Raw genomic sequence first — 14,794 nt, forward strand, 5'->3', positions numbered from 1 at the left:
TCCCTGGGTGGTTCAGCGGTTTGACGTCTGCCTTTGGCCCAGGGCGTGATCCTGGAGTCCCGGGATCGAGTCCCACGTCGGGCTCCCGGCATGGAGCCTGCTTCTCCCTCTGCCTGTGTCTCTGCCTCTCTCTCTCTGTCTCTCATGAATAAATAAATAACATTTTTTAAAAAATTTTTTAAAAAGAAAGAAAAGATCTTAGATACACAGTGTGAGAAAGGATACATCTCACACGCCATTTGGACACACCACAGAGATCTATGAACATACACACACAAAGGAGCGCTGTTGGGGGTGTGAGACAGGATACAAGCAGGACCCAAGGAGGGTCAGAGTGATGGGGTGGAAACACTGTCAGATGCACGGGGCCTGGCCTGGGGGCAGACAGGAGGGAAGGACAGACAAGGGGTGCTGGAGCCCCCTCTCGCTGGCAGTGGGGTTGCTGTTCCCACCCTGAGCCAGGAGGGAGGGCGAGGATGAGGTGTTGCCTGAGCCAGAGAGAACTGTCCTTCTGTGTGTCCTCCCATTCACTGCTAGAGCAGCAGGCAGTCAGCAGCCCCTCTGTGCAGCCCACGGGACAGAGGCTCCTGGGAAGAGTGGGCCAGATAGGGCCCAGGACCCACGGGGGGGGGAGAATGACCAGGACACATGTCTCAGTTCCTCCTAAGCTGTGTGTCTGTGCTGTGTTGCTGCCTTCCTTCACATACATTTACCTAAAAATATGTCTTGAGCTTTCCCGATGTTGTCTTCACTTGGGAGGCAGCAAGGGGAAAATCAACCTAGAGGGCCCATGGACCCTCTGAGCTGCCGTGCTGGGGAAAGACAAGGTCAGATGGCAGAGAGCACACAATAGCAATATCGCGGGAGGGCAGCGTGGCACCAGGGGTGGTGGCATCATATCCAGACAGGTGGAGTCGTCACTTGAGCAGCATGGCAGTCACTTGGACACCTTGTTACAATCAGATTCTGGCTCCGCGGGTCCCGGTGGGGCCTGAGACCCTGTACTGCCCTGGGTGATGCCCCTTCTGAGAGAGGACCTGGGGTCCCCAAGACGTTAGGATGATTCTGGTGCAGGAGCGGGCTGGACATCTGTGGCAAGAGTCACCACACAGGCGGAGACGTGAGATCACCACAATGCGGTGGTGGGAGGGTCCAGTGGCTAGTGTGCTCATTCCCATCTGGAGCCCAGGACTCAGGGGTCCAGCCACCAGCCGGACCTGTGAAGTGTTGGCCTCCAAGACGCTCCCATCCTGCCAGCTATCTTTGTGCTTGGCAGCTGCAGAAGCTGGGGCAACGTGAGGGAAGGTATGTGACCCAGGGCGTTTATGTCCTGGCTTCTTCCTGACGAGGACACCGTGAGCTGGCTTCATCCTGGACTTCAGGTTGAGTGTCACGCTCTCTCCTCGAGGTTCCTCCACCACACTCCCCTGTGGCCCTTTGGCCGGCCCGGGAATGGCTGCACCGGTGCTAGCCCCAGCTCAGGCTTGTATTGGAGTCCTGTTGCTGCTGTAACAACACAAATGTGTTACCTTCTGGAATACAAACCAGTAAGTTTTCAATATCAAAGTCTTATCTCTTCCAAAATGTTCTTAGTTTTCAAAGTTCTTTGGCCACTCGAGTTCTTTGACTTTCCATGTAAATCTCAGTCAGCTAGTCAGCTTGGGTTCCTAAAACCCAGCTCCCAACACTACAGTCTCGGTGATAGGAAGATGCCAGACACTATCTGCGGCTCCTTCTCCTGCCCTCCTTGAATCTATAGGCCCCCACACTCCTTGTCTGAAGCCCCTTCTGTCTTCAAGGCTAGCGATACGGCACCTTCTCTTTTCCCTCATCCCTACATGTGTGAAATCCCTTCCCCTCCCCTCCCCTCCTGCCTCTCTCCTATAAGGACCCCTGTAATTCCAGCAGGCACTCTGGGATAAGCCAGGATCTTTCCCACCCAAATCCTCTCCTTAACCCACCTACAAAGTCCCTTGGGTCAGCTGCAGGGTCTGGAGCTAAGAGGTAGATGTATTTGGGGTGCATGATTCTGCCTACCACCCAGTGGCTCATGCACTGCAGTCCCCAACACCTCACATTTGTAGGAAGCCCCTTGGTTCACAAGGCTTCCTCAAAGGAACCTATTTCCAGTGTCACCTGTTTCTCGGACTGTGTGTCACCCTGGGAGTGTGCTGTGGTGCATGGCTAAAGATATTTTGCAGATGTAATTAAGGTTATGGACCTTAAAATAGGGATGTTTTTCTGAATTATTTGGTGTGTGCGGGGGGGTGGTGTCTAATCAAATCCTATGAGCTTTTCAAAGCAGAGGGAACCCTGGGTGGCACAGTGGTTTAGCGCCTGCCTTTGGCCCAGGGCGCGATCCTGGAGACCCGGGATCGAGTCCCACGTCGGGCTCCCTGCATGGAGCCTGCTTCTCCCTCTGCCTATGTCTCTGCCTCTCTCTCTCTCTCTGTGTGACTATCATAAATAAATAAAAAGAATAGGAGCTGCCATTCCTTAAAAAAAAAAAAAAAAACAAAGCAGAGAATTTTCCCAGGCTGAAAAAGATAGATGTTTGTGTCACTCCACTGTATAGATAAATTGCAACTATCCTTTACTCACCAGTAATGGGCCCTGGGGTCCTTTATAGTTTGGGGCTGGCAAGGATGAAACTACTGTAAACATTTCTGTGCAAGGCTCTCTGTGGACACGGGTTTTCATTTCTCTAGATAGTAAGTGTGGGTCATACAGTAGAGGTATGTTTAAATGTTTATGACCCTTGCAAGGAGTTTTCCAAGAATGATTGTATCAACACCCCTGCCTGGCATGTGTGAGGGTTCGGGGCTCCATGTCCTCCCCATCTTGGTCATTCTTTTGAATTTTAGCCATTCTAGAGGGTGGACTCACCTCTCATGGTGGCTTCAGCCCTCGCTTGCCTGCTTGTGACATGCTCACTGGCCTTAAGTCTTATTTGTGACATGTCTGTTCAATCTGTTTGCCATTTTATTATTGAATTGTGCTGGTTTAAAATATATTATTTTTAAAGTTTTTATTTAAATTCCAGTTAACACACAGTGTAATATTAGTTTCAGGTATAGAATTTGGTGATTTATCACTTCATACAACACTCAGTGCTCATCATGATGAGCACATATGGCTCAATATCAGGGTCATGAGTTCAAGCCCCATGTTGGGCATGGAGCCTACTTGGAAAGAAAGGGAAGGGAAGGGAAGGGAAGGGAAGGGAAGGGAAGGGAAGGGAAGGAAAAGAAAAATGTATATTCTTGACACATCTCCCTCGACAAATAGGTACAAGTTTTTTCTCCCTGTCTGTGGCTTCATACTTGGTTTCTTAACAATGTCTTTTTATGGGTAGAAGTTTTAAATTTTGATGAATTCCCATTTATTTTTAAAAATGTATAGTTCATGCTTCCTGTGCTTCTCTAACAAATTTATGTCCACTCCTGAGTCATGCAGATGCTCTCCTAGATTTTCTCCTGGAAGCTTTATTTTTTGCAACTAGGTCTATGATCCATCTTGGAATAGTGTTTGTGTATGTTGTGAGGTGCAGGTGAAGGTCCTTTTTTCCCGTGTAGATATCTTGATGCTTAAAATATATTTGGGAAAAAAATGTTCATTTCCCACTGAATTCCTTTGGGGTCTTTATTAAAAAACTAATTTGACCATATGTATGTAGGTTTATATCTGGAAACTCTATTTTGGTCCATTGAACTATTTCATCTATTTTCTACATCACTGTTTTTATTGCTATAGTTTTACATTAAATCTTGAAGTCAGGTAGCCTAAGTCCTCCACATTTGTTCTTATTTTTCAAAAATCATGTGGCTACTTGAGGTCCTTTGACTTTCCATGTACTTTTCTTTCTGAATCAGCTGGTCCACTTCCATTTCTGGAAAGCTTTGGGACTTAGATTACATTGATCTGTAGGTTAATGTGGAGAAAATTGACTTCTTAACCATGTTGTCTTATGATATGTATTACATTAATTTAGGTTTTGTTTATTTCTCTCAGCAGTGTTTTATAGCTTTCACTAAAGAGTTCTTACTCACCTCTGTCAAATTTATTCCTAAGTATTTAATGTTCTAGAGTGCTATTGTAAAGGATTTTTTAAAGGTTATCTACAAATGCTACATTGTGTGTGTGTACTATAACATGTTATTTAGAGATTCATAAAAGAAGACTATATATATATATATATATATAGAGAGAGAGAGAGAGAGAGAATATATATATACCTATTGCTCAGAATTGAATAAATCCTACTCCTTCGTTCACAGTACAATCTCATCCTTGCGTGGCAGATATATTTCTGTACATGTATATGTATTTTCAATAATGTAAAAGACACCTTTCATCTGTTGCTCCGAACAAAAGCTCACTGACAATACCTATATTTAATTACATGGTGCCCTCTCCCCTCAACCCTGTCCTCTGCTCCCGAAGTCAACTGCCATTATCCTGAGTCTACCTTGGAATGTATTGAGTCTTTTCCCCATTACTAGGAATTCACAAGTATGACCTGAGATGTGAGGGATCAGTAGTCTCTCCAAGGACGCACAGAAAGTAAGTCCTGGGGTGGAGCTTTGAACCCAGATTCCACACCTTAATTGCTTTCATTTAATTATAGCAGGAGGTGAAGCTCACTTGTCTCTTTTTCCCCAAAGAGTTACTTAACATTTCAAGATGTTCATTAAACAATTCTCTCTTACACTTCTGATTTATAATGTTAACCTTTATTACATTTTAAGTTTTATATGTACTTCCATTAATTTTTTCTTATGAATTTTCTACGAAAATCATGTGTAATAGTATTTTATGTATTCTAGGTTTACTAAATGTTTTAGCAATAGGTAGCATAAGCTCTATAATCATTCTTACTTCTCCTGACATGTCTAATCTCATCTCCCTGTTTATTCTCCCACATGAACCTTTCTTGAAAAATTCCTTGGGAAAACATGACATGTCATAACATGGAGTCTTTGCTGATTCATGTCTCTCCCTTTATTCACGTGTTCTTCACAAATACCAATATATGGTTGTATAACTCTCCTCAGACAGGCACTGCATATTTCTAGCACACAGAAGATCTGTTGCTTTTTGTATCTCATTGGACACCATATTGAATTTTCATCTTCCATTCCAGTGGTGTTTAGTCTCTGTGTTATCAACTAGTATTTATTGAGCACCTATTATGTGTGGGTGCTGTTTCACTAAAGACAGACTGAACAAGACAGACGAGATTCCTGCCCTCCATGGAGCATACACAGTCCTATTCATATACACAGAAAACACTATTCCCATATCAGGTGGTGATAAATATAACAGAGGAAACAACAAAATAAAGCAGGTGTGGAAGACCAAATGATGGGCCCCCAAATGATAACCATGTCGTAGTCCCTGGAACCTAGGAGTAATACCTTCCAGGGCTCCAAAAAGAGATGGGGAGACTTTAGTGATGTGATTAAGTTAAGGGTCCTGCGATGGAGTCACTGTCCTGGATCATCTAGCTGGACCCTAAATGCGATCACATGACACACATAGAGATGTGAAGGTGGAGCAGGGGGAGATTGGAAGATTCTTGCCTTGAGGATTGCAGTGGTGTGATCACACCCCAAACAACACTGGCATCCACCAGAAGCTGCAGGAGGCATGGAACAGAGCCTCCTCACAGTCTCTGGAGGGAGCTTGGCCCTGCCGGAATGTTGACTTCAGCCCAGGGATACCGAATTCAGACTCCAGCCCTCAGAACCAGGGTTTAAGTCAGCATGTTGTGGTACCTGTTGAGCAGCCACAGGCAACAAACATAGTAGGAAACAGGGTTATCAGTGAAGTGGGGCTGGAAGCCCATGGCCCTCAAACCTGAAATCTCAGAGTCTAAATCTCGGAGTCACTGCAAGTCCATCAGGAGAAGGTGGGAAGAGCAGGGGTGGCCCTTCCTCCCCCCATCCTCCTACCCTTTAGATGGGTGTGAGGGAAGGACCTGGAGACCGGAGTGCATTTCAGCCTGGGCTCTGGCACTAACCAGGTGGTCACTCTGCCTCCCAGAGCCTCAACTTCTGAAACTGAGTAATGAGTCTGTCTCCGTGACCCAGTCCATTGGCCCAGGGCTGCTGGAGAACACCTGGAATGTGCCAGTGTGCTGGGTTCTTTCTGGTCTGTGACTCACACCCCTTCTTCCACACGCCCCTCCTTGTCTGCCCCACGTGCATGCTCCCTCCAGTCTTGGGCTGCCTGCAGATAAACCCTTTCTAAGAGGACCCAGGCCTCAAACCTGGATCCCCAAACTGGGATCATGCCCTGAGCCGAGACAGATGCTCCTCTGCTGAACTACCCAGGTGTCCCCCAGCTATCTTTTTTTTAAACCCCAGCTATCTTATGATTACTATCTACATAGAATATATCTTCCCCTCTTTTCACTTTTTAAAAAATTAATTAATTAATTAATTAATTAATTAATTAATTATTTTAGAGAGCGGGGGGGATGGGCAGAGGGAGCAGACCCCACTGCAGGGCTTGATCTCATGGCCCTGAGATCACCACCTGAGCTGAACCAAGAGTCTGATGCTCAACAGAAGGAGCCACCCAGAGGCCCCATGCATTTGAAGTTTAAATAATGTAGGCAAGAAGTGGAGTGACAAACCAAAATTACAATGATCCTAGCTTTTATAACTGCTACTGTATTTGCCTGATCCACAGATCTTTGTTTCTTCAGTGCCTTCAGGTCACTGCTGAAGTCTTTCATTTCCACCTGAAAGACTCCCTTTAGCAGTTCTTGCCAAACAAGAGTTTCCTGAGTTCTGTGAGCACAAGGTCTTTCTTTGTTTCTTCTAACAGTTTATGACTGCCAATGCCTTTAATTTAAAGAAATAGTTTTGAAAACATTTTTTGTCCATTTTACATTTTATCCATTTTATCCATTTACATTTAACATAATTACTAGTAGGGCAGGACTACTTCTGTTATTTTGTTATTTTTTTCTGTTGGTCTTACAGCTTTATTGTTCCTAATTTACTTCATTACTGCCACCATTTTTGTTTGATTGCTTCTTTACAATGACGTATTTCAATTCCTTTCTCATTTTTTAAATGTAGATTCCATAGTTAATTTCATTGGGGCTACCTCAGGGAGGAATATGTAACATCTGAAATTATAGAAATCTATTTTGAATTGGATGAAAATTAAATCAACTACGTATAAAAAGTCTACGTTCCACAGCTCTGACTCATATCACTTTCTATTATTAACATCAAAAAGTGCATCTTTATATATTTTGTACCCATTAACATAGATTTATAATTTTTTCTGTTGCTGTTTTTATGTCCCATAGAAAATAAAAATGGAGTTGCAAACCAAAATCATAGTTTTTATATTTGCCCACATAGCTACATATGCCAGAGATCTTTATATCTTCATATGGCTTTGAGTAACTAGTGTTTTGTATTCTGACCTTGAAGAGCTCCCTATGGTGTTTCTTGTAAAGCAGGTCTAGTGGTAAAATAATCTCTCAATTATATTTATGTAGCAATCTCTTAATTTCTCCATCATTTCTGAAGTACAGTTTTACTAGATACAGAATTTTTAGTTGATGGGGTTTTTTCCCCTTCAGTATTATAGATATGTCACCCACAGGATCCCTGGGTGGCTCAGCGGTTTGGTGCCTGTCTTCGGCCTGGGGCGTGATCCTGGAGTCCCAGGATTGAGTTCCACGTCAGGCTCCCTGCATGGAGCCTGCTTCTCCCCCTGCCTGTGTCTCTGCCTCTCTCTCTGTGTCTCTCATGAATTGATAAATAAAATCTTAAAAAAAAATATATATATATATATATATTACCCACTGCCTGACATGCAAGGTTTCTTTTGAAAAATCTGCTAGTTGTCTGAGAATCCCTTTTATGTGATAAGTCACTTTTCTTTTGCTGCTTTTAAAATTCTTTTTTTTTGGGGGGGGGGTTTGCCTTTCAAATGTGGATTATGATGTATCTTGTGTGTCCATTGTATTTAACCTGTTTAGTTTCATTGTGTTTCTTGGTTTGTATTATCCATGTCTTTCCTCCAATTTGAGGAGATTTTTACTATTATTTTTTTGAATAATTATTCAACCCCTTTCTCTCTTTTACCTTCCTGGGATTTCCATACTGTGTAATTGGTCTACTTTACTGTCCCATAAATCCTTGTTGCTCCATTCATCTGTCTTCATGCTCTCTTCTTTGTATTCCTCAAGTCAGTAATATAATTGACCTGTCTTGAAGTTGCATATTCTTTCTTCTGTCCAATTCTGCTATTGAGCCCTAGTAGTGAATTTTTCTTTCTTTTCTTCTTCTTCTTCTTTTTTTTTTTTTTTTTACAGATTTTATTTGTTTATTCATGGGAGACACAGAGGGAGAGGCAGAGACATAGGCAGAGTGAGAAGCAGGATCCTTGTGGGGAGCAGATGCAGAACTTTATCCCAGGACCCCAGGATCACGACCTGAGCCAAAGGCAGACCCTCAACCACTGAGCCACCCAGATGGCCCCCAGTAGTGAATTTTTCCATATAGTTATTATATTTTGGGCTCCAAAGTTTCTTTTTGGTTCTTTTTCATATTTTATATCTCTTTGCTCATATTCTCATTTTGTTTGTGTTTTATTTTCCTAGTTTTATTTAATTATTTGTGTTTTCCTTTACTTTTTGAGTATATTTTTTTTAAAGATTTTATTTATTTATTCATGAGACACACAGAGAGAGAGGCAGAGACATAGGCAAAGAGAAGCAGGCTCCATGCAGTGAGGCTGATGTGGAACTCCATCCCAGGACTCCAGAATCATGTCCTGGGCTGAAGGCAGATGCTCAACCACTGAGTCACCCAGTTGTCCCTTAAAAAAAAAAAAAAAAAAAAAAAAAAATATATATATATATATATATATATATATATATATATATATATATGAAGTTTGATTTGCCAATATATAGCATAATATCCAGTACTCGTCCCGTCAAGTGCCCCCTCTGTACCCATCACCCAGTCACCCCATCCCCCACCCACCTCCCCTTCCACTACCCCTTGTTCAGTTCCATTTTTGAGCATATTTAAAACAATTATTGAAATTTTGAGATCTTTGCCTAGTAGGTCTGATACTTATGTTTCTTGAGTGACAAGTCTTGAAGTTTCAAAAACAAAACTTCTTTTGTTTCTTTGATGGGTCCTGTTTCCCTGTTTCTTTGTATGCCTTGTGATATTTTATTGAAAATTGGGCCTTTGATACAACAGCCACTTCACCGAGTCTTTGAAGAATGGTTTTGTGCAGGGGAAAACCTTCACTAATCAGCCCAGTGCAAAAGCTTAGGACTTCCCAGAACTTTACTAAGCATATGTTTCACCTGGGCTGTGTGTGCTTTTATTTCAACTGCCTGTGTGATAGTGTGATTTATAATAAAAAATACATATTTGGTCTCTATCCCCATTTCTGGTAAAGAGCTCCTAAAACCCTTGGAGTTTCCAAAGTTACATGAGTGATAAAGGTATGTTTTATTACTTATAACAAACGTCTTCTGACCACACTTGAGTTTATGTTAATAAGATGATTTTTGGAGAGCATGTAAGATCAGGTGATCTTGCCAGGGTATCAGTGATGATAGGGTTAGAACTTTCAGCCCCACACCCTTATCTCTGGAAGGAAGAGGAGCTAGAGATTTAGGTTAATCATCAATGGCCAAAGACTGATGATTTAATCAACTAAGCCCACGTAATGAAGACTTTATAAAAATCCAGAGGGGAAGGGTTCAGAGAGTCTCCTGGTTGGTAGGTACTGGAGATTTGGGGAGAGTGATGTGCCTGGAGAGGGCATGGAAGCTCTGCACCCTTTCTTACATTCCTTGTCCTATGTATCTTTTCCATATAATTATTCCTGAGTTATATCCTTTTATAATAAATCAGTATTCTAGTAAGTAAACTATTTTCTTAAGTTCTGTGAGCTGTTCTAGCACATTAATTGACCCCAGTAGGGGGTTGTATCCAATTTATAGCTAGACAGTCAGAAGCACAGGTAACAACCCAGACTTGTGAATGGCATCTGAAGTCAGCGAAAGGTATTCTTGGACTGAGGCTGTGAAGTCTGATGCTATCTCCAGGGAGCTAGTATCAGAATTGAGTTAAGTTGTAGGACACCTAGCTGGTGTCACATAATTGTTTAGTGTCTGAATTGAAGTATGGTAGAGAAGTATTAAGAATAGAGGTGACACACGGTACAAGAAATGAGTTTAGGGACGCCTAGGTGGCTGAGCATCTGCCTTCAGCTCAGGGCATGATCCTGGGGTCCTGAGCCCACATCAGGCTCCCCTCAGGGAGCCTGCTTCTCTCTCTACCTGTGTCTCTGCCTCTCTCTGTGTGTCTCTCATGAATGTATGAATGAATGAATGAATAAATGAGGGGATCCCTGGGTGGCGCAGCGGTTTAGTGCCTGCCTTTGGCCCAGGGCGCGATCCTGGAGACCCGGGATCAAATCCCACGTCAGGCTCCCGGTGCATGGAGCCTGCTTCTCCCTCTGCCTATGTCTCTGCCTCTCTCTCTCTCTCTGTGACTATCATATAAATAAATAAATAAATAAGTAAGTAAGTAAGTAAGTTTATCCTTTAGACTCTATACATGGCCACCTTTAAATGTTTTGAGTTCATAAGATCTTCACCCTGATTCTGCCAGGACCTTAGCTGTTCTATTGCATTCTTCAACCGGTAGTCTCTTTGCCGCCCAGGTCTGCAGTCCCAGTCCCTTTCACAAGTCATGCCCTCTGCTTTCTGAAGATTGTCCCAACCTGAGATCCACATGGCGTCCCTTTTAGCCATCTGTGCCCTGATTTCAGTGATGCAGAGACCAATCACTCAAGCTGTCCCCAATGAGTTAAATCAGTTCAAATTCAGTCTGCTCTGCTCTTTCTGAGGCAAGGTTGCATGGCTGGAAGGTATCTTTTATCACTTACCCTATTTTTAGCTTTTTCTCTACTATTTGCATTTCCCAAACCTACAGATATTTCCAATAAGGTCTAGTAGGAAATTATTCTCACATTAGAAAATTAAGTAGTTACTGAAAATGGCTGATATGTAAAGCCACCTGCAGATTTGGATGAAGTCACAGAAATGTAACAGTAAAATACAACAGGATTTCTTTGTTCTCATGTAATTCAGTCATTCTTCAACATGCATTTTTGTGTGTCTACTTTAGAATACGTACTGAAAATGAGGGATCCCTGGGTGGCGCAGCGGTTTAGCTCCTGCCTTTGGCCCAGGGTGCGATCCTGGAGACCCAGGATGGAATCTCACATCGGGCTTCCGGTGCATGGAGCCTGCTTCTCCCTCTGCCTACGTCTCTGCCTCTCTCTCTCTCACTGTGTGCCTATCATAAATAAATAAATAAAATTTAAAAAAAAAGAAATGCTTTAAAAAAAAATACGTACTGAAAATGAAACAATTACAAAGTGGTTAAAACAATCCCTGCATTTACGAAGCTTACCATCCAGTGATGACAGAGAGACAATACACAAAGATGGTTCTCGGCGGCATGTCAAATGTTAATGAGGGCTGTGCAGAGAAGTGGGGCAGGACGGTGGTAGGGGGAGGTGACGTGTTAGGGGGTGGTCATCACTGTTCCTACTGGGCAATCATTACAAGGGATCTGGAAAGACTTCACAGATAAGGCGACATTTGAGCAGATGCCTGAAGGGAAGGAGGGAGACCACCATGTGGGTATCAGAGGAAAATGATTCAAGGCAGAGGGAAGACAAAATGCCAAATCTGGGCCAGGATCATCCTGGTACATTGGATGAGCAGCCAGGAGGCCTGTGAGGCTGGAGCAGAGTAAACAAAGCAAAAACCCAGATGCAGAGTTAGATCTGAGAGGTAACTAGGGGCAGATCCCATAGGACTCACCGGCAGTGGGGGCATGCAGCTTGAAGTCTGATGAGTAGAAAGTTATTACTGGAAGAAGAGCTGAGGTGAGACATGGATGCACTGGTTCTAGGGAGGCAACTTGCTGCGGGGGCGAGTGCAGGAGGAGATTGGTTAGGAGCAGGCACAGTTATCCTGTGAAGAGGGAATGGCAGCTCTTGCTGGGCAGAATGGGGGAAGGCAAAGAATGGTCACTGGAGGACATATTCTGGATCCGGGGTGGAGGCTTTGCTGGTGGGGTAGCGATGGGGCACAGAGAGAGGGGAAAAGCCAGGAAAGACCACAGACCTGGGGTCTGAACACCTGTAAGGATGATGGTGTTATCATGGAAAGTGGGAGATGCAGGGACAGCAGGTTCAGCGGAAGTCTAGTCAGGTTGGCCACATTAGATGAGTGTGAGTCTGGACTGCATGGGAAGGTTTGGAATGGATAAATAGGCATAGAAGTCATGGCAGTTTGAGCTATCAAAGCCTTGAGACTGAATGAAGTCAGCAACAGGGTGAGATGCTGGGGAAGGAAAAGTGGTCCCACAACTAGATCCTGGGTCAAAGGTAATGCTGGGAAGTTGGGGAGAAAAACAGAAACCAGCAATAGAGACGAGGAAGGAAAAGGCAGTGAGGCCAGAAAACCACACACAACACCCAGAAACACAGAGAAAATCCAACTTGAATGTATTGAACTGGGGACTAAGTGATGGAAGCATTTCAAGAAGAAAAGGTCGGACTGTGTCAAAAGCAGCCAACAGAGTAGAGATTGAAGGATTTCTCTGGGATGGTGATAATGCCCTAAAATTGGATTGTAATGACTGTTGCACAGCTCTGCACATTTACAAAAAAATCAATGAATTGGATGTTTAAATGGTGAATTTCGTGATGTGTAAATCATTTGGACATGTAAACGACTCAATAAAGCTGTTTCAAATAAAAGTAGCAAGCATACACCAACCCAGCCTTTCAGAGAAAGTGAAAATGCACGTTTCTATAAAGGGCATGTGCATGCATATCCACAATATCATCATCCATAATACCCCACATTTGAACCAACTCAAACGTTCATCAACTATTATCAGATACATTCAAACACTTGAATTATTCAGACCTAAGCAGAGTGAACTGCTTTTCCACACAAAAACATAGGCAGAGTAAAAAAAAACCCATCATTTTGAGCAAAAGAGGCAGATATCACTGTGTTCATTGTGATTTATTCTATTTCTGCGCTGTTCAGGAACTGATGGATGATAATAGAAACCAAACCATGGCTGCGTGTATGGGGGGGTATGCATCACAGGCTCGGGGGTGGGGGTGGTATTTACTGTGTTAATAGACAGTATCCATATATAGATGAGCTGTTGGATACCATGGAGAGATGTAAAGTTTGAAAAAATTTGTCAAATTCAGGATTTTCACTGTATTTCAGTTTTATATTGACACCAAAACATAGACAAGGAGGTGAGGAAGAACGGCCATCCCAGAGTAACGGGGGGGCACATTTTATTTGTAGATCGCCTCCCACCACCCGCCAGGTGACTGACCTATGAGCGAGCCGTTGCCGGCTGGGTTCCGGGTGGAATGTTGGGGGTTCCGTGGGCTGTGTGGTGGCTGCGGGCCCCACGGTGACCGGGCGGACCCTGCGTGGGGCGGTGCCATGGAGGGGCCGCCGTCCTCCGCAGCGTGGCGTGGGGCTGCTCCTCGGGCAGCTGGGCCAGGTGGTGGCGACGCTGCTGCCCAGGGCCCTGTGTCCACGGCTCCCCTCACAGCCGCCGGCGGAGACCGAGGCGTGTCTGCCCATCGTCGGCGTCTTGACGGGTCTCTTCTTGACGCTCCGGCTCATCCGGGCCCTTAGAAGTCGGCTTTACAGAAGACACGAGAGGTGGCTCGCGGACACTCGGGCTGAGCAGATCGAGGAGAAATGCCAACTCGTTGACAAGCTTTACGCGGCCAAGAAGGAGTGTGCGCTGGTCGGGAAGTCTCTGGAGAACGCCCGGCGGGAGGAAGGGCCGGTGAAGGTTCCCGGCCCTGCGGCCGCTCACAGCAAGGTGCGGCCCGACTCCACGGTGAAGGAGCTGACTCCTGTGGCTCGAGACCTGAACGGAGCCAGAGCCGGGCCCCCACGGCCAGAGACGGGGACAGCAAGGGTGCCAGAAGTGGTGAAGTCCCTGCAAGAGGTCACGGGAGCCACCACACCCCCGGGAGCTTCTCCTAACCTGCTTGGAGACCAAGAGCCGAGCCCCGGTGGTCCCTCCCCAGGAGTGGGCCTGGGCCTCAGAGCACCACTGAACCCCCCTCTCCAGGCCTGGGCCTGGGCCTCAGAGCACCACTGAACCCCCCTCTCAAGGCCTGGGCCTGGGCCTGGGCGTCAGAGCATCGCTGAACCCCCCTCTCCAGGCCTGGGCCTGGGCCTGGGCCTCAGAGGACCACTGAACCCCCCTCTCCAGGCCAGGGCTTGGGCCTGGGCCTCAGAGCACCGCTGAACTCCCCTCTCCAGGTGGGCCTGGGCCTGGGCCTCAGAGCACTGCAGAACCCCCCTCTCCAGGTGGGCCTGGGCCTGGCCCTCAGAGCACTGCTGAACCCCCCTCTCCAGGTGGGCCTGGGCCTGGGCCTCAGAGCACTGCAGAACCCCCCTCTCCAGGCCTGGGCCTGGGCCTGGGCGTCAGAGCATCGCTGAACCCCCCTCTCCCGGCCTGGGCCTGGGCCTCAGAGCACCGCTGAACCCCCCTCTCAAGGCCTGGGCCTGGGCCTCAGAGCACCGCTGAACACCCCTCTCCAGGCCTGGGCCTGGGCCTCAGAGCACCACTGAACCCCCCTCTCAAGGCCTGGGCCTGGGCGTCAGAGCACCGCTGAACCCCCCTCTCCAGGCCTGGGCCTGGGCCTCAGAGCACCA

At 45.7% G+C, this 14,794-nt stretch overlaps 1 protein-coding gene and 1 long non-coding RNA gene across 2 annotated transcripts; one reads left to right on the forward strand and one right to left on the reverse strand.

Moving 5' to 3' along the window:
• Positions 1-145: 145 nt before the first annotated feature.
• LOC125752464 (uncharacterized) lies at positions 146-12,044 on the reverse strand. The gene is made up of 3 exons (XR_007402001.1): positions 11,897-12,044; positions 11,202-11,363; positions 146-1,506 (listed from the first exon to the last, which is right to left on the reverse strand). It is a non-coding gene; the product is annotated as an uncharacterized LOC125752464 (long non-coding RNA).
• Positions 12,045-12,084: 40 nt separating this feature from the next.
• LOC118350877 (cTAGE family member 9-like) lies at positions 12,085-14,749 on the forward strand. Its single transcript, XM_049108199.1, has 3 exons — positions 12,085-12,148; positions 13,453-14,168; positions 14,213-14,749. Exons 1-3 carry the CDS (start codon positions 12,085-12,087, stop codon positions 14,282-14,284), a joined length of 852 nt encoding a protein of 283 aa, XP_048964156.1. The 3' UTR covers positions 14,285-14,749.
• The last annotated feature ends 45 nt before the right edge of the window (positions 14,750-14,794 follow it).

This window comes from Canis lupus, chromosome 1, assembly GCF_003254725.2.
Source record: "Canis lupus dingo isolate Sandy chromosome 1, ASM325472v2, whole genome shotgun sequence".
Taxonomy (NCBI): domain Eukaryota; kingdom Metazoa; phylum Chordata; class Mammalia; order Carnivora; family Canidae; genus Canis; species Canis lupus.